General features: G+C 46.5%; 1 protein-coding gene across 2 annotated transcripts in view; it reads left to right on the top strand.

The window, feature by feature from the left end:
- Positions 1 to 5,262, top strand: part of zmp:0000000755 (phosphofurin acidic cluster sorting protein 1) — a 335,491-nt gene extending 330,229 nt beyond the window's left edge. For both annotated transcript variants that reach the window (XM_059645081.1, XM_059645082.1), the window contains one exon: positions 1,883 to 5,262. In XM_059645081.1, coding sequence (XP_059501064.1) covers positions 1,883 to 1,998 — 116 coding nt within the window. In that variant the 3' untranslated portion in view covers positions 1,999 to 5,262. The remainder of the gene's footprint in view (positions 1 to 1,882) is intronic.
- Positions 5,263 to 27,354: the final 22,092 nt, after the last annotated feature.

The raw sequence follows: 27,354 nt of genomic DNA on the forward strand, positions 1-27,354 counted from the left end.
TACTGGCTCCATCCCCACCTCTTTGACCAGTCTGTCTTCTCTCTACCTATCTTCTCCTCTATCCATCTTCTGTCTTCCTCCGACTCTCTCCCTATTTGTTTCAGAATTCCCTTCCCCTCCCCCATTTCTGATGAAGGGTCTAGGCCCAAATCGTCAGCTTTCCTGCTCCTCTGATGCTGCTTGGCCTGCTGTGTTCATCCAGCTCTACACCTCGTTAACCCACCCTGAATACTGTATACAGTGCTGGACAAACACACAGTGACCATATAAAATAAATTTAAGGTGAATGTTTGGAAGAATTAACTTCCATGGACTGGCCTCATGGTTGGAATGATGATGACGATGACAATCAGGAGGATATTCTCTGTGGAAAATGGAGTCTTTGGCTCCTTCCTGATAATTGGGACTTCGGAGAGCCTGGACAAGGGATACATGAAGGCTCTAAGCTGGCAGTATTTAGCCTGCTGTGCTCAGGTCAGGGGCTAGAGCTTTCTGTTCCTGGCCCACATACACAGATGGACTTTCCTGCTCCTCTGATGCTGCTTGGCCTGCTGTGTTCCTCCCGCTCCACACTTTCTTATCTCTTTGCTATCTCCAAATGGACTGAATGCCTTGGCTGTCGATGTGCTGAACTGTTGCTGCCATCTAGTGCTCAAGAGTGTGATAACAGGGTCTGCTTATCCCAAAGAGAAAACAAAGGAGAAAGAGTTGACGATCTGCGGTAACAAAGTGTGGAGCTGGATGCACACAGCAGGCCGTCAGCAGAAAGGTCTAGGTCTGAAACATCAGCTTTTGTGCTCCTGAGATGCTGTTGGGCCTGCTGTGTTCATCCAGCTCCACACTTTGTTATCACGGATTCTCCAGCATCTGCAGTTCCATTATCTCTGACTGACTATCCGCTTCAGCCCATCCAGAGTTGTGAGAAATCTTTGCCAACAAGAGAGCAGGTGCGCCATGACAGCTAGCAACCATTGTCAGAATAATCTATGCTCAAACAGAAAACCGTCAATTGGTCAAAGTCCTCAGGCAGCTTCTGTTCCAGCTCCCAGACTCCAGAGCTGAGGGCACAGGAGTTAATACAAGAGTTAATAAAAGGGAGTTAATAAAAGAGTTTACTCAATTGGGAAGGGCATCCTCTTCCATTCTTCAGAGAAATCCTTACAAAATGATACAACCATAAAGTAGAAGAGGGTTCATAATTCCTCATAGATAGTATGAACTGCCAGTGCTGCAGTCCGAGATAACAGAGTGTGGAACTGGAGAAGCGCAGCAGGTCAGGCAGCTTCAGAGGAGCAGGAAAGTTGACGTTTCTGGGGTTCTGAACAAGGGTCCTGACCTGAAATGTCAGCTTTCCTGTTGTGTTCCTCCAGCTCCACACTGTGTTATCTCATTATTCCTCACCCTGTGGAATCAGACCTCCTAACCAGAGAAAGTCTTTATCTCTCCTATCTCCTCTCCCCTCCATGCTGCAAGTGTCCCTCAGGGTCAGGCTCTGACCTATAGAAGCTGCTGCTATCAACCCCCCCGAGCCTTGCCGGAGGGACCGTGCAACATACAAAGCACTAGCTGCTGTGGTGCTGACCTAGTTATGCATCACTACAGCACTCCGAGGTCTCCATACTCCCCTCAGTTCCTGCATCTAACCCATCCCTTCCTGAAATGTACATGCCTCTCTTCCACTCTGCACCCCCCTCCAGAGACTTGTCTGTCACCCAGGGTTTAGCTGACCTGCTGGATATGGCCCTCAGTCTGGTTTTACTGATAAGTGCCTGACGATGTTTGATGACATGAAGGGCCCAATGGATGGTGATGGTGAGGGAAGGCAAGCGTGACGAAAGGGGCAGCAATCTCTCTGAGCTTTATGTTGTGTCCTGTCTTCTAGTCTCCATTGATGGAGTCGAATGGAATGATGTCAAGTTCTTCCAGCTGGCTGCACAATGGCCCACTCATGTGAAGTACTTCCCTGTGGGAATATTCGGCTACTCAAAGACTGCGTGATAGTTGGGATCAGACTCTGGGCAGTGCTGCCTGACCTTTACCTGTGGAATAACTTCAATTCTGGCACATACCTCGTGGGTTTTTTTTATTTAAAAGCCAGAGAGAACATTTGACACTTTTTTTTAATTTAAGAGCCACATGATTCAGCGTGGATCACAGACTGTGAGGGCCAGGGCCAGCTAATCCTTACAGATGCACTTTCCAGAACATTGTTGTCTACCTGAATTCATAACTTTGAAATAAAGGGAAAAAAAAGGAAGAAAGCTCCTGGAGTAAAACTCAGTGGAATCGTATCATACGGCACTCTTATAAACTGTCGAAGATACGTCACCCTCCAACCTCTGACTGTTCCTACCATGTGTACATTCAAATATTTATGTATGTGTGACTCAGTGTGAATGTTCATTTGTACCCCAGTGAGAGTCAGTGTCTGTGGAATAATACCCCAGTGAGAATCAGTGTGTGTGGGACTGTACCCCAGTGAGAGTCAGTGTGTGTGTGGGACTGTACCCCAGTGAGAGTCAGTGTGTGTGTGGGAGTGTACCCCAGTGAGAGTCAGTGTGTGTGTGGGACTGTACCCCAGTGAGAGTCAGTGTGTGTGTGTGGAACTGTACCACAGTGAGAGTCAGTGTGTGTGTGGGACTGTACCCCAGTGAGAGTCAGTGTGTGTGTGTGTGGGAGTGTACCCCAGTGAGAGTCAGTGTGTGTGTGTGTGGGAGTGTACCCCAGTGAGAGTCAGTGTGTGTGTGGGAGTGTACCCCAGTGAGAGTCAGTGTGTGTGTGGGAGTGTACCCCAGTGAGAGTCAGTGTGTGTGTGTGTGGGAGTGTACCCCAGTGAGAGTCAGTGTGTGTGTGTGTGGGAGTGTACCCCAGTGAGAGTCAGTGTGTGTGTGGGACTGTACCCCAGGGAGAGTCAGTGTGTGTGTGGGAGTGTACCCCAGTGAGAGTCAGTGTGTGTGTGGGAGTGTACCCCAGTGAGAGTCCGTGTGTGTGGGGGAGTGTACCCCAGTGAGAGTCAGTGTGTGTGGGACTGTACCCCAGTGAGAGTCAGTGTGTGTGTGGGACTGTACCCCAGTGAGAGTCAGTGTGTGTGTGTGGGACTGTACCCCAGTGAGAGTCAGTGTGTGTGTGGGACTGTACCCCAGTGAGAGTCAGTGTGTGTGGGACTGTACCCCAGTGAGAGTCAGTGTGTGTGTGGGACTGTACCCCAGTGAGAGTCAGTGTGTGTGTGGGACTGTACCCCAGTGAGAGTCAGTGTGTGCGTGCGACTGTACCCCAGTGAGAGTCAGTGTGTGTGTGGGACTGTACCCCAGTGAGAGTCAGTGTGTGTGTGGGACTGTACCCCAGTGAGAGTCAGTGTGTGTGTGGGAGTGTACCCCAGTGAGAGTCAGTGTGTGTGTGGGACTGTACCCCAGTGAGAGTCAGTGTGTGCGTGCGACTGTACCCCAGTGAGAGTCAGTGTGTGTGTGGGACTGTACCCCAGTGAGAGTCAGTGTGTGTGTGGGACTGTACCCCAGTGAGAGTCATTGTTTTTGTGGGACTGTACCCAAGTGAGAGTCAGTGTGTGTGTGGGAGTGTACCCCAGTGACAGTCAGTGTGTATGAGACTGTACTTGAGGTCCCCACCTCCACTGCTCCTCTCAGTGATGCTACTTGCCTGTCACTTTGCCCTCATCTCACCTGCTCCTCTTTCTCGTGGAATCGAACAGAGATATTTGTGAGATCTGGGCATAGCCTAGTAGGCTCCATGACTACTGCATTAATTTGAGCGTATATGGTGTGTTTCAAACTGCACTGTATTGCCTGAGTTGAATGACACGGACCACATGGTGTGGTGTTGCAGCACTGGGCCGGACGGATTGCTACAGTGATGCATTGGTGAATGTGTTAGTAATGTCATGCTATCAATGAAACTGTGTTTGTCACTACCTGGATGCTGCCATCAAGCTACTAAAACATGGTGCCTGCCCCACAAATGAATTATGTGGTATATGAATTGTAATGCCAGTGTGATGCCAATTATATAGGCCATACAGCCCCTAGACTGGCACCTTATCCCTTTGTCCATGGCCAACATACAAGGTGTCGACTGTTTTGAACCAGCCCATGCTTGGAAATCCCACAGCATTAGATGTGGCTCTGCAATTGGACAGAATTCGCCAAATAACCCTGAGTACATGAAGAATTATAGTGATTACCAATTTAGGATTTCCAGTTTGACTTGTAGTGTGGCTCATATGTGTCAAGGAAACCACATCTGAGTATACTCATGGTGCTGTTCTTTGCTGATAGAAGGAACATGCATGTGCACTGCACCTGTTTCAACTCACAAAATAGGTGACAGCCATTCCCTGGTGCATAGAAATGTAGAAGATGGGAGCAGGAGGTGACCATTCAGCCCTTCAAGCCTGCACCCCCATTCATCACGATCATGGCTGATCATCTAACTCAATAGTCTAATCCTGCTTTCTCCCCATAACCTTTGTTCCCATTCTCCCCAAGTGCTATATCTAGCACCTCTTGAATACATCCAGTGTTCTGCATCAACTACTTCCTGTGATAATGAATTCCAGAGGCTCACCACTCTCTGGGTGAAGAAATGTCTCCTCATCTCCGTCCTAAATTGTCTACCCTGAATCCTCATACTGTGACCTGTGGTTCTGGACACACCCACCATGGGGAACATCCTCCCTGCATCGACCCTGTCCGGTCCTGTTAGAGTTTTATAAGACTCTCTGAGATCCCCGCGTGCAGCCCCCCCCCACCCCAATTCATCTGAACTCCAGCAAAATCAATCCCAGCCTAGTCAATTTTTCCTCATATGTGAGACCTGCCATCCCCGGGATCAGGTGGTAAACCTTCACTACACTCCCTCGAGAGAAGGAGCATCCTTGCTCAGAAAAGAAGACCAAAGTTGCACACAATATTCCAGGTTGATTTCTCAGGATAGTACCCTGACCAATCCAAGTCACACTACCCTGTATCAACTTTAAATCCAACTTTGCAGTTAACTGTCAGTCATCTGTAATTAGTGCATTGTCCATCACAGCATCGCAACCAACCAAATCCACTGGCCAATAATCTGTCAGCGGTTTATCCTGACCGTGAACACATCTCAGGAAAAGGAGTAAAGGTTGAGAAGATGTAATGTTTATGGTGAGCTTAGCCAGTGTAGAAATTGAATGTGTGCTGTTGGCATCATACTATTTGCAAACCAGCCATCCAGCTCACTGAGCTAACCAATCCTGTGTGGGACTATACTGAATGCCTTCTGAAAGTCAAAATAAACCATGGACACTGGCTCCCCCAATCAATTCTGCTTGTTATATCCTCGAAGAATTCCAATAGATTTGTCAAGGGTGATTTCCATTTCATAAATCCGTGCTGACTCTGTCACTGTTTTCCAAATGCTCAGCTACTGAACCTGTTTTTATAATGGACTCTTACATTTTCCCCACTACTAATGTCAGACTCATTGATCTATAATTCCCGGTTTTCTCTCTGCCTCCTTTTTTTCTAAAAAACGGGATCACCTTAACAATCCTCCACTCCATAGGAATCCTATAGATTCTTGGAAGATGACATTCAGTGCATCCAATATTTCTAGGATCACCCCCGAAGTACGCTGAGACGTGGATTTATCAAACCCTGGGGATTTATCAGCCTTCCATCCCATCAATTTCCCCAACAACATTTCTTTACTAATGCTGATTTCCTTCAGTTCCTCACTCTCTCACTAAACTCTATTTTCCCCAACATTTATGGGATGCTATTTATATCCTCCTTTGTGAAGACAGACCCAAAGAGTATATTTAGTTTGTCAGCTATTTGTGTGTTTCCCTATTATAAATTCCCGTTCCAGATCCTACTCATTTCCTCTTCACAAATCTATAGACAGTTTGTATGTTTTCCATAAGATTACTGTCCTAATCTATTCCCATCCCCCACCCACAATCAATCCCTCTGTCCTCCTTCACTGAAATCTCAACCAGTCATAATCCTCAAATCTGCTGCTCCTTTTGGTCAATTTGTACGTCCCTTCCTTGGATCTAAAAATTCCCATTGTTAGCCGTGGTCAGGCCAGCTTTCCCATTTTATTTTTGAACCAAACAGGAATGAACAATTATTGCATTTCCTCCATACACTCCAAAGTTTGGCATTTCCTTTCCACCATCATCTCTTTAAATCATATTCCCCAGTTTATTATAGACAGCTCATGCCCCATACCATCATAGTTTCCTCAAGTGAGATTCAGGACCCTAGTCACAGAATCAAATATGCCCCTCTTCAGCTTGATGGCGAAGGAAATCTACATATTATGGTCACTCTTCCCCAAGGGATCTCACACATCTAGGCTGCCCAATTATTCCTTTCTAAATCCATATTACCAAATCTAGCATGGTCTGTTCTCCAGTTGGTTCTTTGACATATTGGTCCAGGAAACAGTGTAAACTCTAGGAATTCCTTCTGTACATTGTTGTTACTGATTTGATTTCCCCAATCTATGTGCGACTGAAGTCACCCATAACTGCAGCTGTATAGATTTTGCAGAAGTCTCTAATTTGCTGCTTACTGACTTCCCCAACCTCACCCCTATAGTTTGAGGGTCTGTATATAACCCTCACTATCATTTTCTGTCCCTTGATGTTTCTAAGCTCCACCCGTACAGATTCCACATCCCTGGAGTCAATATACCTTCCTCACTGTTACCTTAATGTTATCTTTAGCCAGCAACGCTATTCACTTCCCTTAATCAAGGGCTGTGTGCAGAAAGGAGGAGTATAGCACTGAGAAAAAGGATCAGCCCTGATCACAGTAAAAATTGGAGAAGGCACAATGGGCTGAATTGCCAACTCCTGTTCAAGGCTCAGTAACACCTTCTGTCACTATCCTGATGGCCGAGAGGAGACTGATGGGGCGGTAATTGGCCGGGCTGGATTTGTCCTGCTTTTTACGTACAGGACATACCTGGGCAACTTTCCATGTGGCCATGTAGATCCCAGTGTTGTAACTGTACTGGAACAGCTTGGGTAAGGGAGTGGTGAGTTCTGGAGCACAAGTCCTCAGTGTTATTGCAGGAATGTTGTCAGGGCCCATAGCATTTTCAGAATCCAGTGGCTCCAACCGATTCTTAATATCGTGTGGAGTGAATGGAATTGGCTGAAGACTGGTCTCTGTGATGCTGGGGGCCACTGGAGGAGGCCGAGATGGATCATCCACTCGACACTTCTGGCTGAAGATTGCTGTGAATGCTTCAGCCTTATCTGTTGCACTGATGTGCTGGGCCCTTCCGTCACTGAGGATGGGGATATTTGTGGAGCCTCCCCCTCCAGTGAGTTGTTTAATTGCCCACCACCATTCACCACTGGATGTGGCAGGGCTGCAGAGCTTAGACCTGATCCATTGGTTGTGGGATCGCATAGCTCTGTCTCAGCAATATAGAATCGTAAAATCATAATGTACAGAAGAGGCCTTTCAACTCATTGAGTTTGTACTACCAAACCTGTGCAAAGTCTACACTAGGCCCACTTTCCCACAGGAGGCCCATGGCCTTGAATGTTATGACATTTCAGGTGCTTACCTAAGTATTTTTAAAGGCAGCGAGATTTCCCACCTAAACTTTCCAGACGAAATCAACCTGAGCTGATAAGGGATGACATCAATACAGTACTGAAGAGAGGATCGCTGGTCACAGGATCAAAGTGTCAAACGTGTTTGTGGGAGCTAACAAAGAACAAGGGGCAGTAAGTATTGCTGAGAGTTTTTTATAGCACAACAAACCGGTGTTGGACGGGGGTGGACAAGGTCAGAAATCACATGACACCCTGTTTGGTGGTACACACTCTCACCATCACACACACACACTCTCACCATCACACACACACTCTCACCATCACACACGTACACTCTATCTCTCTCTCCATCACACACACACACTCTCACCATCACACACATACACTTTCTCCATCACACACATACACTCTCACCATCACACACGTACACTCTATCTCTCTCTCCATCACACACACACTCTCACCATCACACACATACTCTCTATCTCTCTCTCATCACCCTCTCACTATCACCCACATACATTCTATCTCTGTCTCCATCACACACACGCTCTCACCATCACACACATACACTCTATCTCTCTCTCCATCACATACACACACTCTCACCGTCACACACATACACTCTATCTCTCTCTCCATCACATACACACACTCTCACCGTCACACACATACACTTTCTCCATCACACACATACACTCTCACCATCACACACGTACACTCTATCTCTCTCTCCATCACACACACACACTCTCACCATCACACACATACACTCTATCTCTCTCTCCATCACACACACACACTCTCACCATCACACACATACACTTTCTCCATCACACACATACACTCTCACCATCACACACGTACACTCTATCTCTCTCTCCATCACACACACACACTCTCACCATCACACACATACACTCTATCTCTCTCTCCATCACACACACACACTCTCACCATCACACACATACACTTTCTCCATCACACACATACACTCTCACCATCACACACGTACACTCTATCTCTCTCTCCATCACACACACACACTCTCACCATCACACACATACACTCTATCTCTCTCTCCATCACACACACACACTCTCACCATCACACACATACACTCTATCTCTCTCTCCATCACACACACACACTCTCACCATCACACACATACACTCTATCTCTCTCTCCATCACACACACACACTCTCACCATCACACACATACACTCTATCTCTCTCTCCATCACACACACACACTCTCACCATCACACACATACACTCTATCTCTCTCTCCATCACACACACACACTCTCACCATCACACACATATACTCTATCTCTCTCTCCATCACACACACACTCTCACCATCACACACACACACTCTATCTCTCTCTCCATCACACACACACACTCTCACCATCACACACATACACTCTCTCTCCATCACACACACACACTCTCACCATCACACACACACACTCTATCTCTCTCTCCATCACACACACACACTCTCACCATCACACACATACACTTTATCTCTCTCTCCATCACACACACACTCTCACCATCACACACGTACACTCTATCTCTCTCTCCATCACACACACACACTCTCACCATCACACACACACAGACACTCTATCTCTGTATCCATCACACACACACACTCTCACCATCACACACATACACTCCATCTCTCTCTCCATCACACACACACACTCTCACCATCACACACATACACTCTATCTCTCTCTCCATCACACACACACTCTCACTATCACACACATACACTCTATCTCTCTCTCCATCACACACACACTCTCACCATCACACACATACACTCTATCTCTGTCTCCATCACACACACACACTCTCACTATCACACACATACACTCCATCTCTCTCTCCATCACACACACACACTCTCACCATTACACACATACACTCTATCTCTCTCTCCATCACACACACACACTCACTATCACACACATACACTCTATCTCTCTCTCCATCACACACACACAGTCTCACCATCACACACACACACTCTCACCATCACACAAATACACTCTATCTCTCTCTCCATCACACACTCTCACCATCACACACATACACTCTATCTCTGTCTCCATCACACACACACACTCTCACCATCACACACATACACTCTCACCATCACACACATACACTCTATCTCTCTCTCCATCACACACACACTCTCACCATCACACACATATACTCTGTCTCCATCACACACACTCTCTCACCATCACACACATACACTCTCACCATCACACACATACACTCTATCTCTCTCTCCATCACACACACTCTCTCTCCATCACACACACACACTCTCACCATTACACACATACACTCTATCTCTCTCTCCATCACACACACTCTCTCTCCATCACACACACACACTCTCACCATTACACACATACACTCTATCTCTCTCTCCATCACACACACACACTCTCACCGTCACACACATACACTCTATCTCTCTCTCCATCACACTCTCACTATCACCCACATATATTCTATCTCTCTCTCCATCACACACACACACTCTCACCATCACACACATACAATCTATCTCTGTCTCCATCACACACACACACTCTCACCGTCACACACATACACTCTATCTCTGTCTCCATCACACACACACACTCTCACCATCACACACATACACTCTATCTCTCTCTCCATCACACACACACACTCTCACCATCACACACATACACTCTATCTCTCTCTCCATCACACACACACACTCTCACCATCCCACACATACACTCTATCTCTCTCTCCATCACACACACACACTCTCACCATCACACACATACAGGCTATCTCTCTCTTCATCACACACACACACACTCTCACCATCACACACATACAGTCTCACCATCACACACATACACTCTATCTCTCTCTCATCACACTCTCACTATCACCCACATACATTCTATCTCTGTCTCCATCACACACACACTCTCACCATCACACACATACACTCTATCTCTCTCTCCATCACACACACACACTCTCACCATCACACACATACTCTCTATCTCTGTCTCCATCACACACACACACTCTCACCATCACACACACACACTCTCACCATCACACTCATAAACTCTATCTCTTTGTCTCCATCACACACACACACTCTCACCATCACACACATACACTCTATCTCTCTCTCCATCACACACACACACTCTCACCATCACACACATACACTCTATCTCTCTCTCCATCACACACACTCTCTCTCCATCACACACACACACTCTCACCATTACACACATACACTCTATCTCTCTCTCCATCACACACACACACTCTCACCGTCACACACATACACTCTATCTCTCTCTCCATCACACTCTCACTATCACCCACATATATTCTATCTCTCTCTCCATCACACACACACACTCTCACCATCACACACATACAATCTATCTCTGTCTCCATCACACACACACACTCTCACCGTCACACACATACACTCTATCTCTGTCTCCATCACACACACACACTCTCACCATCACACACATACACTCTATCTCTCTCTCCATCACACACACACACTCTCACCATCACACACATACACTCTATCTCTCTCTCCATCACACACACACACTCTCACCATCCCACACATACACTCTATCTCTCTCTCCATCACACACACACACTCTCACCATCACACACATACAGGCTATCTCTCTCTTCATCACACACACACACACTCTCACCATCACACACATACAGTCTCACCATCACACACATACACTCTATCTCTCTCTCATCACACTCTCACTATCACCCACATACATTCTATCTCTGTCTCCATCACACACACACTCTCACCATCACACACATACACTCTATCTCTCTCTCCATCACACACACACACTCTCACCATCACACACATACTCTCTATCTCTGTCTCCATCACACACACACACTCTCACCATCACACACACACACTCTCACCATCACACTCATAAACTCTATCTCTCTGTCTCCATCACACACACACACTCTCACCATCACACACATACACTCTATCTCTCTCTCCATCACACACACACACTCTCACCATCACACACATACACTCTATCTCTCTCTCCATCACACACACACACTCTCACCATCACACACATACACTCTATCTCTCTCTCCATCACACACACATATTCTCACCATCACACACATACACTCTATCTCTCTGTCTCCATCGCACACACAAACTCTCACCATCACACACATACAGTCTCACCATCACACACATACACTCTATCTCTCTCTCCATCACACACACACACTCTCACCATCACACACATACACTCTATCTCTCTCTCCATCACACACACAAACTCTCACCATCACACACATACACTCTATCTCTCTCTCATCACCCTCTCACTATCACCCACATACATTCTATCTCTGTCTCCATCACACACACGCTCTCACCATCACACACATACACTCTATCTCTCTCTCCATCACATACACACACTCTCACCGTCACACACATACACTCTATCTCTCTCTCCATCACACACACACACTCTCACCATCACACACATACACTCTATCTCTCTCTCCATCACACACACACACTCTCACCATCACACACATACACGCTATCTCTCTCTCCATCACACACACACACACTCTCACCATCACACACATACACTCTATCTCTCTCTCCATCACACACACACACTCTCACCGTCACACACATACACTCTATCTCTCTCTCCATCACACACACACACTCTCACCATCACACACATACTCTCTATCTCTCTCTCCATCACACACACACACTCTCACCATCACACACACACACTCTCACCATCACACTCATGCACTCTATCTCTCTGTCTCCATCACACACACACACTCTCACCATCACACACATACAGTCTCACCATCACACACATACACTCTATCTCTCTCTCATCACACTCTCACTATCACCCACATACATTCTATCTCTGTCTCCATCACACACACACTCTCACCATCACACACATACACTCTATCTCTCTCTCCATCACACACACACACTCTCACCATCACACACATACTCTCTATCTCTGTCTCCATCACACACACACACTCTCACCATCACACACACACACTCTCACCATCACACTCATACACTCTATCTCTCTGTCTCCATCACACACACACACTCTCACCATCACACACATACAGTCTCACCATCACACACATACACTCTATCTCTCTCTCCACCACACACACACACTCTCACCATTACACACATACACTCTATCTCTCTCTCCATCACACACACACACTCTCACCGTCACACACATACACTCTATCTCTCTCTCCATCACACTCTCACTATCACCCACATATATTCTATCTCTCTCTCCATCACACACACACACTCTCACCATCACACACATACAATCTATCTCTGTCTCCATCACACACACACACTCTCACCGTCACACACATACACTCTATCTCTGTCTCCATCACACACACACACTCTCACCATCACACACATACACTCTATCTCTCTCTCCATCACACACACACACTCTCACCATCACACACATACACTCTATCTCTCTCTCCATCACACACACACACTCTCACCATCCCACACATACACTCTATCTCTCTCTCCATCACACACACACACTCTCACCATCACACACATACAGGCTATCTCTCTCTTCATCACACACACACACACTCTCACCATCACACACATACAGTCTCACCATCACACACATACACTCTATCTCTCTCTCCATCACACACACACACTCTCACCATCACACACATACACTCTATCTCTCTCTCCATCACACACACACACTCTCACCATCCCACACATACACTCTATCTCTCTCTCCATCACACACACACACTCTCACCATCACACACATACAGGCTATCTCTCTCTTCATCACACACACACACACTCTCACCATCACACACATACAGTCTCACCATCACACACATACACTCTATCTCTCTCTCATCACACTCTCACTATCACCCACATACATTCTATCTCTGTCTCCATCACACACACACTCTCACCATCACACACATACACTCTATCTCTCTCTCCATCACACACACACACTCTCACCATCACACACATACTCTCTATCTCTGTCTCCATCACACACACACACTCTCACCATCACACACACACACTCTCACCATCACACTCATAAACTCTATCTCTCTGTCTCCATCACACACACACACTCTCACCATCACACACATACACTCTATCTCTCTCTCCATCACACACACACACTCTCACCATCACACACATACACTCTATCTCTCTCTCCATCACACACACACACTCTCACCATCACACACATACACTCTATCTCTCTCTCCATCACACACACATATTCTCACCATCACACACATACACTCTATCTCTCTGTCTCCATCGCACACACAAACTCTCACCATCACACACATACAGTCTCACCATCACACACATACACTCTATCTCTCTCTCCATCACACACACACACTCTCACCATCACACACATACACTCTATCTCTCTCTCCATCACACACACAAACTCTCACCATCACACACATACACTCTATCTCTCTCTCATCACCCTCTCACTATCACCCACATACATTCTATCTCTGTCTCCATCACACACACGCTCTCACCATCACACACATACACTCTATCTCTCTCTCCATCACATACACACACTCTCACCGTCACACACATACACTCTATCTCTCTCTCCATCACACACACACACTCTCACCATCACACACATACACTCTATCTCTCTCTCCATCACACACACACACTCTCACCATCACACACATACACGCTATCTCTCTCTCCATCACACACACACACACTCTCACCATCACACACATACACTCTATCTCTCTCTCCATCACACACACACACTCTCACCGTCACACACATACACTCTATCTCTCTCTCCATCACACACACACACTCTCACCATCACACACATACTCTCTATCTCTCTCTCCATCACACACACACACTCTCACCATCACACACACACACTCTCACCATCACACTCATGCACTCTATCTCTCTGTCTCCATCACACACACACACTCTCACCATCACACACATACAGTCTCACCATCACACACATACACTCTATCTCTCTCTCATCACACTCTCACTATCACCCACATACATTCTATCTCTGTCTCCATCACACACACACTCTCACCATCACACACATACACTCTATCTCTCTCTCCATCACACACACACACTCTCACCATCACACACATACTCTCTATCTCTGTCTCCATCACACACACACACTCTCACCATCACACACACACACTCTCACCATCACACTCATACACTCTATCTCTCTGTCTCCATCACACACACACACTCTCACCATCACACACATACAGTCTCACCATCACACACATACACTCTATCTCTCTCTCCACCACACACACACACTCTCACCATTACACACATACACTCTATCTCTCTCTCCATCACACACACACACTCTCACCGTCACACACATACACTCTATCTCTCTCTCCATCACACTCTCACTATCACCCACATATATTCTATCTCTCTCTCCATCACACACACACACTCTCACCATCACACACATACAATCTATCTCTGTCTCCATCACACACACACACTCTCACCGTCACACACATACACTCTATCTCTGTCTCCATCACACACACACACTCTCACCATCACACACATACACTCTATCTCTCTCTCCATCACACACACACACTCTCACCATCACACACATACACTCTATCTCTCTCTCCATCACACACACACACTCTCACCATCCCACACATACACTCTATCTCTCTCTCCATCACACACACACACTCTCACCATCACACACATACAGGCTATCTCTCTCTTCATCACACACACACACACTCTCACCATCACACACATACAGTCTCACCATCACACACATACACTCTATCTCTCTCTCATCACACTCTCACTATCACCCACATACATTCTATCTCTGTCTCCATCACACACACACTCTCACCATCACACACATACACTCTATCTCTCTCTCCATCACACACACACACTCTCACCATCACACACATACTCTCTATCTCTGTCTCCATCACACACACACACTCTCACCATCACACACACACACTCTCACCATCACACTCATAAACTCTATCTCTCTGTCTCCATCACACACACACACTCTCACCATCACACACATACACTCTATCTCTCTCTCCATCACACACACACACTCTCACCATCACACACATACACTCTATCTCTCTCTCCATCACACACACACACTCTCACCATCACACACATACACTCTATCTCTCTCTCCATCACACACACATATTCTCACCATCACACACATACACTCTATCTCTCTGTCTCCATCGCACACACAAACTCTCACCATCACACACATACAGTCTCACCATCACACACATACACTCTATCTCTCTCTCCATCACACACACACACTCTCACCATCACACACATACACTCTATCTCTCTCTCCATCACACACACAAACTCTCACCATCACACACATACACTCTATCTCTCTCTCATCACCCTCTCACTATCACCCACATACATTCTATCTCTCTCTCCATCACATACACACACTCTCACCGTCACACACATACACTCTATCTCTCTCTCCATCACACACACACACTCTCACCATCACACACATACACTCTATCTCTCTCTCCATCACACACACACACTCTCACCATCACACACATACACGCTATCTCTCTCTCCATCACACACACACACACTCTCACCATCACACACATACACTCTATCTCTCTCTCCATCACACACACACACTCTCACCGTCACACACATACACTCTATCTCTCTCTCCATCACACACACACACTCTCACCATCACACACATACTCTCTATCTCTCTCTTCATCACACACACACACACTCTCACCATCACACACATACAGTCTCACCATCACACACATACACTCTATCTCTCTCTCATCACACTCTCACTATCACCCACATACATTCTATCTCTGTCTCCATCACACACACACTCTCACCATCACACACATACACTCTATCTCTCTCTCCATCACACACACACACTCTCACCATCACACACATACTCTCTATCTCTGTCTCCATCACACACACACACTCTCACCATCACACACACACACTCTCACCATCACACTCATACACTCTATCTCTCTGTCTCCATCACACACACACACTCTCACCATCACACACATACAGTCTCACCATCACACACATACACTCTATCTCTCTCTCCATCACACACACACACTCTCACCATCACACACATACACTCTATCTCTCTGTCTCCATCACACACACACACTCTCACCATCACACACATACACTCTATCTCTCTCTCCATCACACACACACACTCTCACCATCACACACATACACTCTATCTCTCTCTCATCACACTCTCACTATCACCCACATACATTCTATCTCTGTCTCCATCACACACACGCTCTCACCATCACACACATACACTCTATCTCTCTCTCCATCACATACACACACTCTCACCGTCACACACATACACTCTTTCTCTCTCTCCATCACACACACACACTCTCACCATCACACACATACACTCTATCTCTCTCTCCATCACACACACACTCTCACCATCACACACACACACTCTATCTCTCTCTCCATCACACACACACTCTCACCATCACACACATACACTCTCTCTCCATCACACACACACACTCTCACCATCACACACACACACTCTATCTCTCTCTCCATCACACACACACACTCTCACCATCACACACATACATTTTATCTCTCTCTCCATCACACACACACTCTCACCATCACACACGTACACTCTATCTCTCTCTCCATCACACACACACACTCTCACCATCACACACACACAGACACTCTATCTCTGTATCCATCACACACACACACTCTCACCATCACACACATACACTCCATCTCTCTCTCCATCACACACACACACTCTCACCATCACACACATACACTCTATCTCTCTCTCCATCACACACACACTCTCACCATCACACACATACACTCTATCTCTGTCTCCATCACACACACACACTCTCACCATCACACACATACAGTCTCACCATCACACACATACACTCTATCTCTCTCTCCATCACACACACACACTCTCACCATCACACACATACACTCTATCTCTCTCTCCATCACACACACACACTCTCACCATCACACACATACACTCTATCTCTCTTTCCATCACACACACATACTCTCACCATCACACACATACACTCTATCTCTCTGTCTCCATCGCACACACACACTCTCACCATCACACACATACAGTCTCACCATCACACACATACACTCTATCTCTCTCTCCATCACACACACACACTCTCACCATCACACACATACACTCTATCTCTCTCTCCATCACACACACACACTCTCACCATCACACACATACACTCTATCTCTCTCTCATCACCCTCTCACTATCACCCACATACATTCTATCTCTGTCTCCATCACACACACGCTCTCACCATCACACACATACACTCTATCTCTCTCTCCATCACATACACACACTCTCACCGTCACACACATACACTCTATCTCTCTCTCCATCACACACACACACTCTCACCATCACACACATACACTCTATCTCTATCTCCATCACACACACACTCTCACCATCACACACATACACTCTATCTCTCTCTCCATCACACACACACACTCTCACCATCACACACATACACGCTATCTCTCTCTCCATCACACACACACACACTCTCACCATCACACACATACACTCTATCTCTGTCTCCATCACACACACACACTCTCACCATCGCACACATACACTCTATCTCTGTCACCATCACACACACACACTCTCACCGTCACACACATACACTCTATCTCTCTCTCCATCACACACACACACTCTCACCATCACACACATACTCTCTATCTCTGTCTCCATCACACACACACACTCTCACCATCACACACACACACTCTCACCATCACACTCATACACTCTATCTCTCTGTCTCCATCACACACACACACTCTCACCATCACACACATACAGTCTCACCATCACACACATACACTCTATCTCTCTCTCATCACACTCGCACTATAACCCACATACATTCTATCTCTGTCTCCATCACACACACACTCTCACCATCACACACATACACTCTATCTCTCTCCCCATCACACACACACACTCTCACCATCACACACATACTCTCTATCTCTGTCTCCATCACACACACACACTCTCACCATCACACACACACACTCTCACCATCACACTCATACACTCTATCTCTCTGTCTCCATCACACACACACACTCTCACCATCACACACATACAGTCTCACCATCACACACATACACTCTATCTCTCTCTCCATCACACACACACACTCTCACCATCACACACATACACTCTATCTCTCTCTCCATCACACACACACACTCTCACCATCACACACATACACTCTATCTCTCTCTCCATCACACACACATACTCTCACCATCACACACATACACTCTATCTCTCTGTCTCCATCACACACACACACTCTCACCATCACACACATACACTCTATCTCTCTCTCCATCACACACACACACTCTCACCATCACACACATACACTCTATCTCTCTCTCCATCACACACACACACTCTCACCATCACACACATACACTCTATCTCTCTCTCATCACACTCTCACTATCACCCACATACATTCTATCTCTGTCTCCATCACACACACGCTCTCACCATCACACACATACACTCTATCTCTCTCTCCATCACACACACACACTCTCACCGTCACACACATACACTCTATCTCTCTCTCCATCACACACACACACTCTCACCATCACACACGTACACTCTATCTCTCTCTCCATCACACACACACACTCTCACCATCACACACACACAGACACTCTATCTCTGTATCCATCACACACACACACTCTCACCATCACACACATACACTCCATCTCTCTCTCCATCACACACACACACTCTCACCATCACACACATACACTCTATCTCTCTCTCCATCACACACACACTCTCACTATCACACACATACACTCTATCTCTCTCTCCATCACACACACACTCTCACCATCACACACACACACTCTATCTCTCTCTCCATCACACACACACACTCTCACCATCACACACATACACTCTCTCTCCATCACACACACACACTCTCACCATCACACACACACACTCTATCTCTCTCTCCATCACACACACACACTCTCACCATCACACACATACATTTTATCTCTCTCTCCATCACACACACACTCTCACCATCACACACGTACACTCTATCTCTCTCTCCATCACACACACACACTCTCACCATCACACACACACAGACACTCTATCTCTGTATCCATCACACACACACACTCTCACCATCACACACATACACTCCATCTCTCTCTCCATCACACACACACACTCTCACCATCACACACATACACTCTATCTCTCTCTCCATCACACACACACTCTCACTATCACACACATACACTCTATCTCTCTCTCCATCACACACACACTCTCACCATCACACACATACACTCTATCTCTGTCTCCGTCACACACACACACTCTCACCATCACACACATACAGTCTCACCATCACACACATACACTCTATCTCTCTCTCCATCACACACACACACTCTCACCATCACACACATACACTCTATCTCTCTCTCCATCACACACACACACTCTCACCATCACACACATACACTCTATCTCTCTTTCCATCACACACACATACTCTCACCATCACACACATACACTCTATCTCTCTGTCTCCATCGCACACACACACTCTCACCATCACACACATACAGTCTCACCATCACACACATACACTCTATCTCTCTCTCCATCACACACACACACTCTCACCATCACAAACATACACTCTATCTCTCTCTCCATCACACACACACACTCTCACCATCACACACATACACTCTATCTCTCTCTCATCACCCTCTCACTATCACCCACATACATTCTATCTCTGTCTCCATCACACACACGCTCTCACCATCACACACATACACTCTATCTCTCTCTCCATCACATACACACACTCTCACCGTCACACACATACACTCTATCTCTCTCTCCATCACACACACACACTCTCACCATCACACACATACACTCTATCTCTATCTCCATCACACACACACTCTCACCATCACACACATACACTCTATCTCTCTCTCCATCACACACACACACTCTCACCATCACACACATACACTCTATCTCTCTCTCCATCACACACACACACTCTCACCATCACACACATACACGCTATCTCTCTCTCCATCACACACACACACACTCTCACCATCACACACATACACTCTATCTCTGTCTCCATCACACACACACACTCTCACCATCGCACACATACACTCTATCTCTGTCACCATCACACACACACACTCTCACCGTCACACACATACACTCTATCTCTCTCTCCATCACACACACACACTCTCACCATCACACACATACTCTCTATCTCTGTCTCCATCACACACACACACTCTCACCATCACACACATACACTCTATCTCTCTCTCCATCACACTCTCACTATCACCCACATATATTCTATCTCTGTCTCCAGCACACACATACACTCTCACCATCACACACATACACTCTATCTCTCTCTCCATCACACACACACACTCTCACCATCACACACATACAATCTATCTCTGTCTCCATCACACACACACACTCTCACTGTCACACACATACACTCTATCTCTGTCTCCATCACACACACACACTCTCACCATCACACACATACACTCTATCTCTCTCTCCATCACACACACACACTCTCACGATCACACACATACACTCTATCTCTCTCTCCATCACACACACACACTCTCACCATCACACACATACACTCTATCTCTCTCTCCATCACACACACACACTCTCACCATCACACACATACACGCTATCTCTCTCTCCATCACACACACACACACTCTCACCATCACACACATACTCTCTATCTCTGTCTCCATCACACACACACACTCTCACCATCACACACACACACTCTCACCATCACACTCATACACTCTATCTCTCTGTCTCCATCACACACACACACTCTCACCATCACACACATACAGTCTCACCATCACACACATACACTCTATCTCTCTCTCCATCACACACACACACTCTCACCATCACACACATACACTCTATCTCTCTCTCATCACACTCTCACTATCACCCACATACATTCTATCTCTGTCTCCATCACACACACACTCTCACCATCACACACATACACTCTATCTCTCTCTCCATCACACACACACACTCTCACCATCACACACATACTCTCTATCTCTGTCTCCATCACACACACACACTCTCACCATCACACACACACACTCTCACCATCACACTCATACACTCTATCTCTCTGTCTCCATCACACACACACACTCTCACCATCACACACATACAGTCTCACCATCACACACATACACTCTATCTCTCTCTCCATCACACACACACACTCTCACCATCACACACATACACTCTATCTCTCTCTCCATCACACACACACACTCTCACCATCACACACATACACTCTATCTCTCTCTCCATCACACACACACACTCTCACCATCACACACATACACTCTATCTCTCTCTCATCACACTCTCACTATCACCCACATACATTCTATCTCTGTCTCCATCACACACACACTCTCACCATCACACACATACACTCTATCTCTCTCTCCATCACACACACACACTCTCACCGTCACACACATACACTCTATCTCTCTCTCCATCACACACACACACTCTCACCATCACACACATACTCTCTATCTCTGTCTCCATCACACACACACACTCTCACCATCACACACATACAGTCTCACCATCACACACATACACTCTATCTCTGTCTCCATCACACACACACACTCTCACCATCACACACATACACTCTATCTCTCTCTCCATCACACACACATACTCTCACCATCACACACATACACTCTATCTCTCTGTCTCCATCACACACACACACTCTCACCATCACACACATACAGTCTCACCATCACACACATACACTCTATCTCTCTCTCCATCACACACACACACTCTCACCATCACACACATACACTCTATCTCTCTCTCCATCACACACACACACTCTCACCATCACACACATACACTCTATCTCTCTCTCATCACACTCTCACTATCACCCACATACATTGTATCTCTGTCTCCATCACACACACGCTCTCACCATCACACACATACACTCTATCTCTCTCTCCATCACATACACACACTCTCACCGTCACACACATACACTCTATCTCTCTCTCCATCACACACACACACTCTCACCATCACACACATACACTCTATCTCTCTCTCCATCACACACACACTCTCACTATCACCCACATATATTCTATCTCTGTCCATCACACACAGTCATGCAAACACACTCTCCCCATCACACACATACAAACACACACACACAGTCTCACCATCACACACATACACTCTATCTCTCTTTCGGTCACACACATGCAAACACAGACACACACACTCTCTCCATCACCCATATACACTCCACCTCTCCCTCTCACACATACAAACACTCTTTCTCTATCACACACATACAATCTACCTCTCTCCCACACACACGTAATATTCTGTCTCTCCTGCATACACACAGACATTCTCTCCCGCTTCACACTCAGCCTGACTGTCTCTCCTTCCCCACCGCCCCACACAAACATGCAAACACACTTTCTCTCCGTCACACACAAACACGCTCTCTCTCTCCCACATACACACACGTACTCTTGCCCCTTCACACAACAACTCACTCCATCTCCTTCCCTACCTCCCTGCCACACACAGACACACACACAAATGAGTCTATGGGATGAATTTGTACTTGTAGTTACGTTCTATTTTGTTCGAAAAGCACAGAGTATATGAACAGTCAGTCAATGTGGTATTTTATAAATTCCTAGTTTAGAAATAAAACCAGCCTGACTCCAAACTAAAACACAAACAGATTCTAAACAAGACCTCACATCTAATGTAGGTAACACAGTGTGGAGCTGGGGGAACGTAACAGGCCAGGCAGCATCAGAGGAGCAGAAAATATTGACATTTTGGGTCTGAAGAAGGATCCCAACTTAAACGTCAGCTTTCCTGCTCCTCTGATGCTCCCTGGCCTGCTGTGTTCCTCCAGCTCCACACCGTGTTATCTCTGACTCCAGCATCTGCAGTTCGTACTGTCTCACATCTAACATGCATTGTCTGACCCAAAATGTCACCTCTTGACACTTATTAAACCTCTAGTTTTCTCAGGGCAGTGGCTTGAAAGGAATTTGGGCATTTACATATACATATTATTCAATTAAAACTTCTGATTAAAGGTTTAACAGCATCTTCGGTTTGTTTAGTACATCTTCTTCAATGGTGTGGACCTTTGATCTTGTACTTATCAATTCTGTGTTCTGTGTGTTTCTTTCTCACTTTACCTGAGCAAGGAGCTGAGCTGAAATAGCTAGTGTTTTCAAATAAACCTGTTGAACTATAACCTGTTGTGATGTGATTTCTGACCTTGTACAAATGTTGGGCACTCTATAAAGCTGGAAATTAGAATTACATGTAATATTGGTGATCCAGTAATGACGTGCTTCTGCCCTCACTTCCCCTCCTCACAACAAAAATAGAGACAGAGTCCCCTTTGTCCTCACATAGCACCCTACCAACCTCCGCATCCAATGTATCATTCTCCGCCATTTCCGCCACCTACAATCCAACCCCATGACCAAAAATATATTTCCCTCCCAGCCCCTATCTGCCTTTCATAGAGACCGCTCTCTCCGTGACTCCCTTGTCCGCTCCTCACTGCTCACTCGCCCCACCACACCCAACACTTTTCCCTGCAATCGCAGGAAGTGCTACTGCTGTCCCTTCACCACCCCCCTCACCTCCATCCCAGGACCTGAAAAACCCTCCACATCAGACAGGGGTTCGCCTGCACGTCCACTAATGTGGTCTATTGCACCTGCTGCTCCCGATGTGGCCTCCTCTACGTCGGGGAGACCAAATGTAGACTTATGACCTCTTTTCAAAGAGCACCTGCGCTCTGTACTTGTCAAACCAGTCGCAAACCATTTTAACTCCCCCTCCCACTCCCTGGGTGACATGTCCATCCTGGGCCTCTTCCAGTGTCACAGTGACATCACCTGCAAACTGGGGGAGCAGCATCTCATATTCTGTCTCGGGAACCTACAGCCTGATGGCCTAAACATGGAATTCACCAGTTTTAAAATCTCCCCACCCCCGGCCTCATCCCATGATCAAACCTCCCTCCCGTTCATAAAACATAGAACATTACAGCGCAGAACAGGCCCTTCGGCCCTCGATGTTGCGCCGACCTGTGAACTAATCTAAGCCCATCTAACCTACACTATCCCATCATTATCCATATGCTTATCCAAGGACTGTTTAAATGCCCCTAATGTGGCTGAGTTAACTACATTGGCAGGCAGGGCGTTCCACGCTCTTACCACTCTCTGAGTAAAGAACCTGCCTCTGACATCTGTCTTAAATCTATCACCCCTCAATGTGTAGCTATGCCCCCTTGTGCAAGCTGACGTCGTCATCCTCAGAAAAAGACTCTCACTGTCCACCCTATCTAATCCTCTGATCATCTTGTATGTCTCTATTAAACCCCCTCTTAGTCTCCTTCTCTCCAACGAGAACAGACCCAAGTCCCTCAGCCTTTCTTCATAGGGCCTGCTCTCCAGACCAGGCAACATCCTGGTAAATCTCCTCTGCACCTTTTCCAATGCTTCCACATCCTTCCTGTAATGGGGGCGACCAGAACTGCACGCAATATTCCAAATGAGTCCGCACTCGCGTTTTGGACACTTGCAGCATGACATCACGGCTCCGGAACTCAATCCCTCTACCAATGAAACCTAACGCACCGTAAGCCTTCTTAACAGCTCTATCAACCTGGGTGGCAACTTTCAGGGATCTATGTACATGGACACCAAGATGCCTCTGCACATCCACACTACCAAGAATCATTCCATTGATCCAGTATTCTGCCTGCCTATTATTCCTCCCAAAGTGAATCACCTCACATTTATCCATATTAAACTCCATTTGCCACCCTTCAGCCCAATTCTGCAGTTTATCCAAGTCTCCCTGCAGCCTGCAACATTCTTCCACACTGTCCACCACTCCACCAACTTTAGTGTCATCTGCAAACTTACTAACCCATCCACCTATGCCTGCGTCCAAGTCATTTATAAAAATGACAAACAGCAGTGGTCCCAAAACAGATCCTTGAGGCACACCACTAGTAACCGGACTCCAGGCTGAATATTTTCCATCAACCACCACTCGTTGCCTTCTTACAGAAAGCCAGTTGATTCAGTGGCAGACTTCAAAGCCCAGGAATATCTAAAATATAGGCAGAGGATGGCTGTTGGATAATCAAGCCACTCCCCAGGTTCAGTGTTAATACGGCTGATTGTCAATCCCAACCTGGTCTGGAGCGCAGGCCTTATGTACTCCCTACTCTCTCCCAATACACTGAGAGCTTTAACTTCTATCAATCTATCAGTTTCTTTCTTAAGTATATTCATTAACTGATCCACAGCTTTTTCTGATAAAGAATTCCACTGGTTAGCACCAGTGCCAGGGCAAGAAGAAAGCTGTTCTTCTGCAATGGGCTTCACTTGAACCAGTGTGCTGGCAAATCAAAAAAGTTTCTGAGGAACAGATTGGGAGGCAGGTAGTGGAAAGGTGCAGAAGTAATAGGGTAGTGGTCATGGGCGACTTCAACTTCCCTAATATAGACTGGAACCTCCTAAGTGCAAATAGTTTGGATGGAGCAGATTTTGTCAGGTGTGTCCAGGAAGGATTTCTGACCCAATATGTAGACAGGTCGACTGGAGGGGAGGCCATATTGGATTTGGTGCTTGGTAGCGAACCAGGCCAGGTGTCAGATCTCTCAGTGGGAGAGCGCTTCGGTGATAGTGAACACAACTCCCTGACCTTTACTGTAGTCGTGGAGAGGGAGAGGAGCAGACGGTATGGGAAAGTATTTAATTGGGGGGTGGGGGGGGGGGGGAATTACAATGCTATTGAGCAAGAACTGCGGAGTACCAACTGGGATCCGATGTTCTCAGGGAAATGCACGACAGAAATGTGGAGAGAGAGATAGTAGGAACTGCAGATGCTGGAGAATCTGAGATAACAAGGTGTAGAGCTGGATGAACACAGCAGGCCAAGCAACATCATAGGAGCACAAAAGCTGACGTTTCAGGGATTTCTGAAGAAGGGTCTAGGCCCGAAACGTCGGATTTCCTATGATGCTGCTTGGCCTGCTGTGTTCATCCAGCTCTACACCTTGTTATCATAGAAATGTGGAGGTTGTTTAGGGAGCAGTTGTGACAAGTACTGGATGGGTTATTCCCACCGAGGAA

The sequence above is a fragment of the Stegostoma tigrinum genome, chromosome 4 (assembly GCF_030684315.1).
Source record: "Stegostoma tigrinum isolate sSteTig4 chromosome 4, sSteTig4.hap1, whole genome shotgun sequence".
NCBI classification, from domain to species: Eukaryota; Metazoa; Chordata; class Chondrichthyes; order Orectolobiformes; family Stegostomatidae; genus Stegostoma; species Stegostoma tigrinum.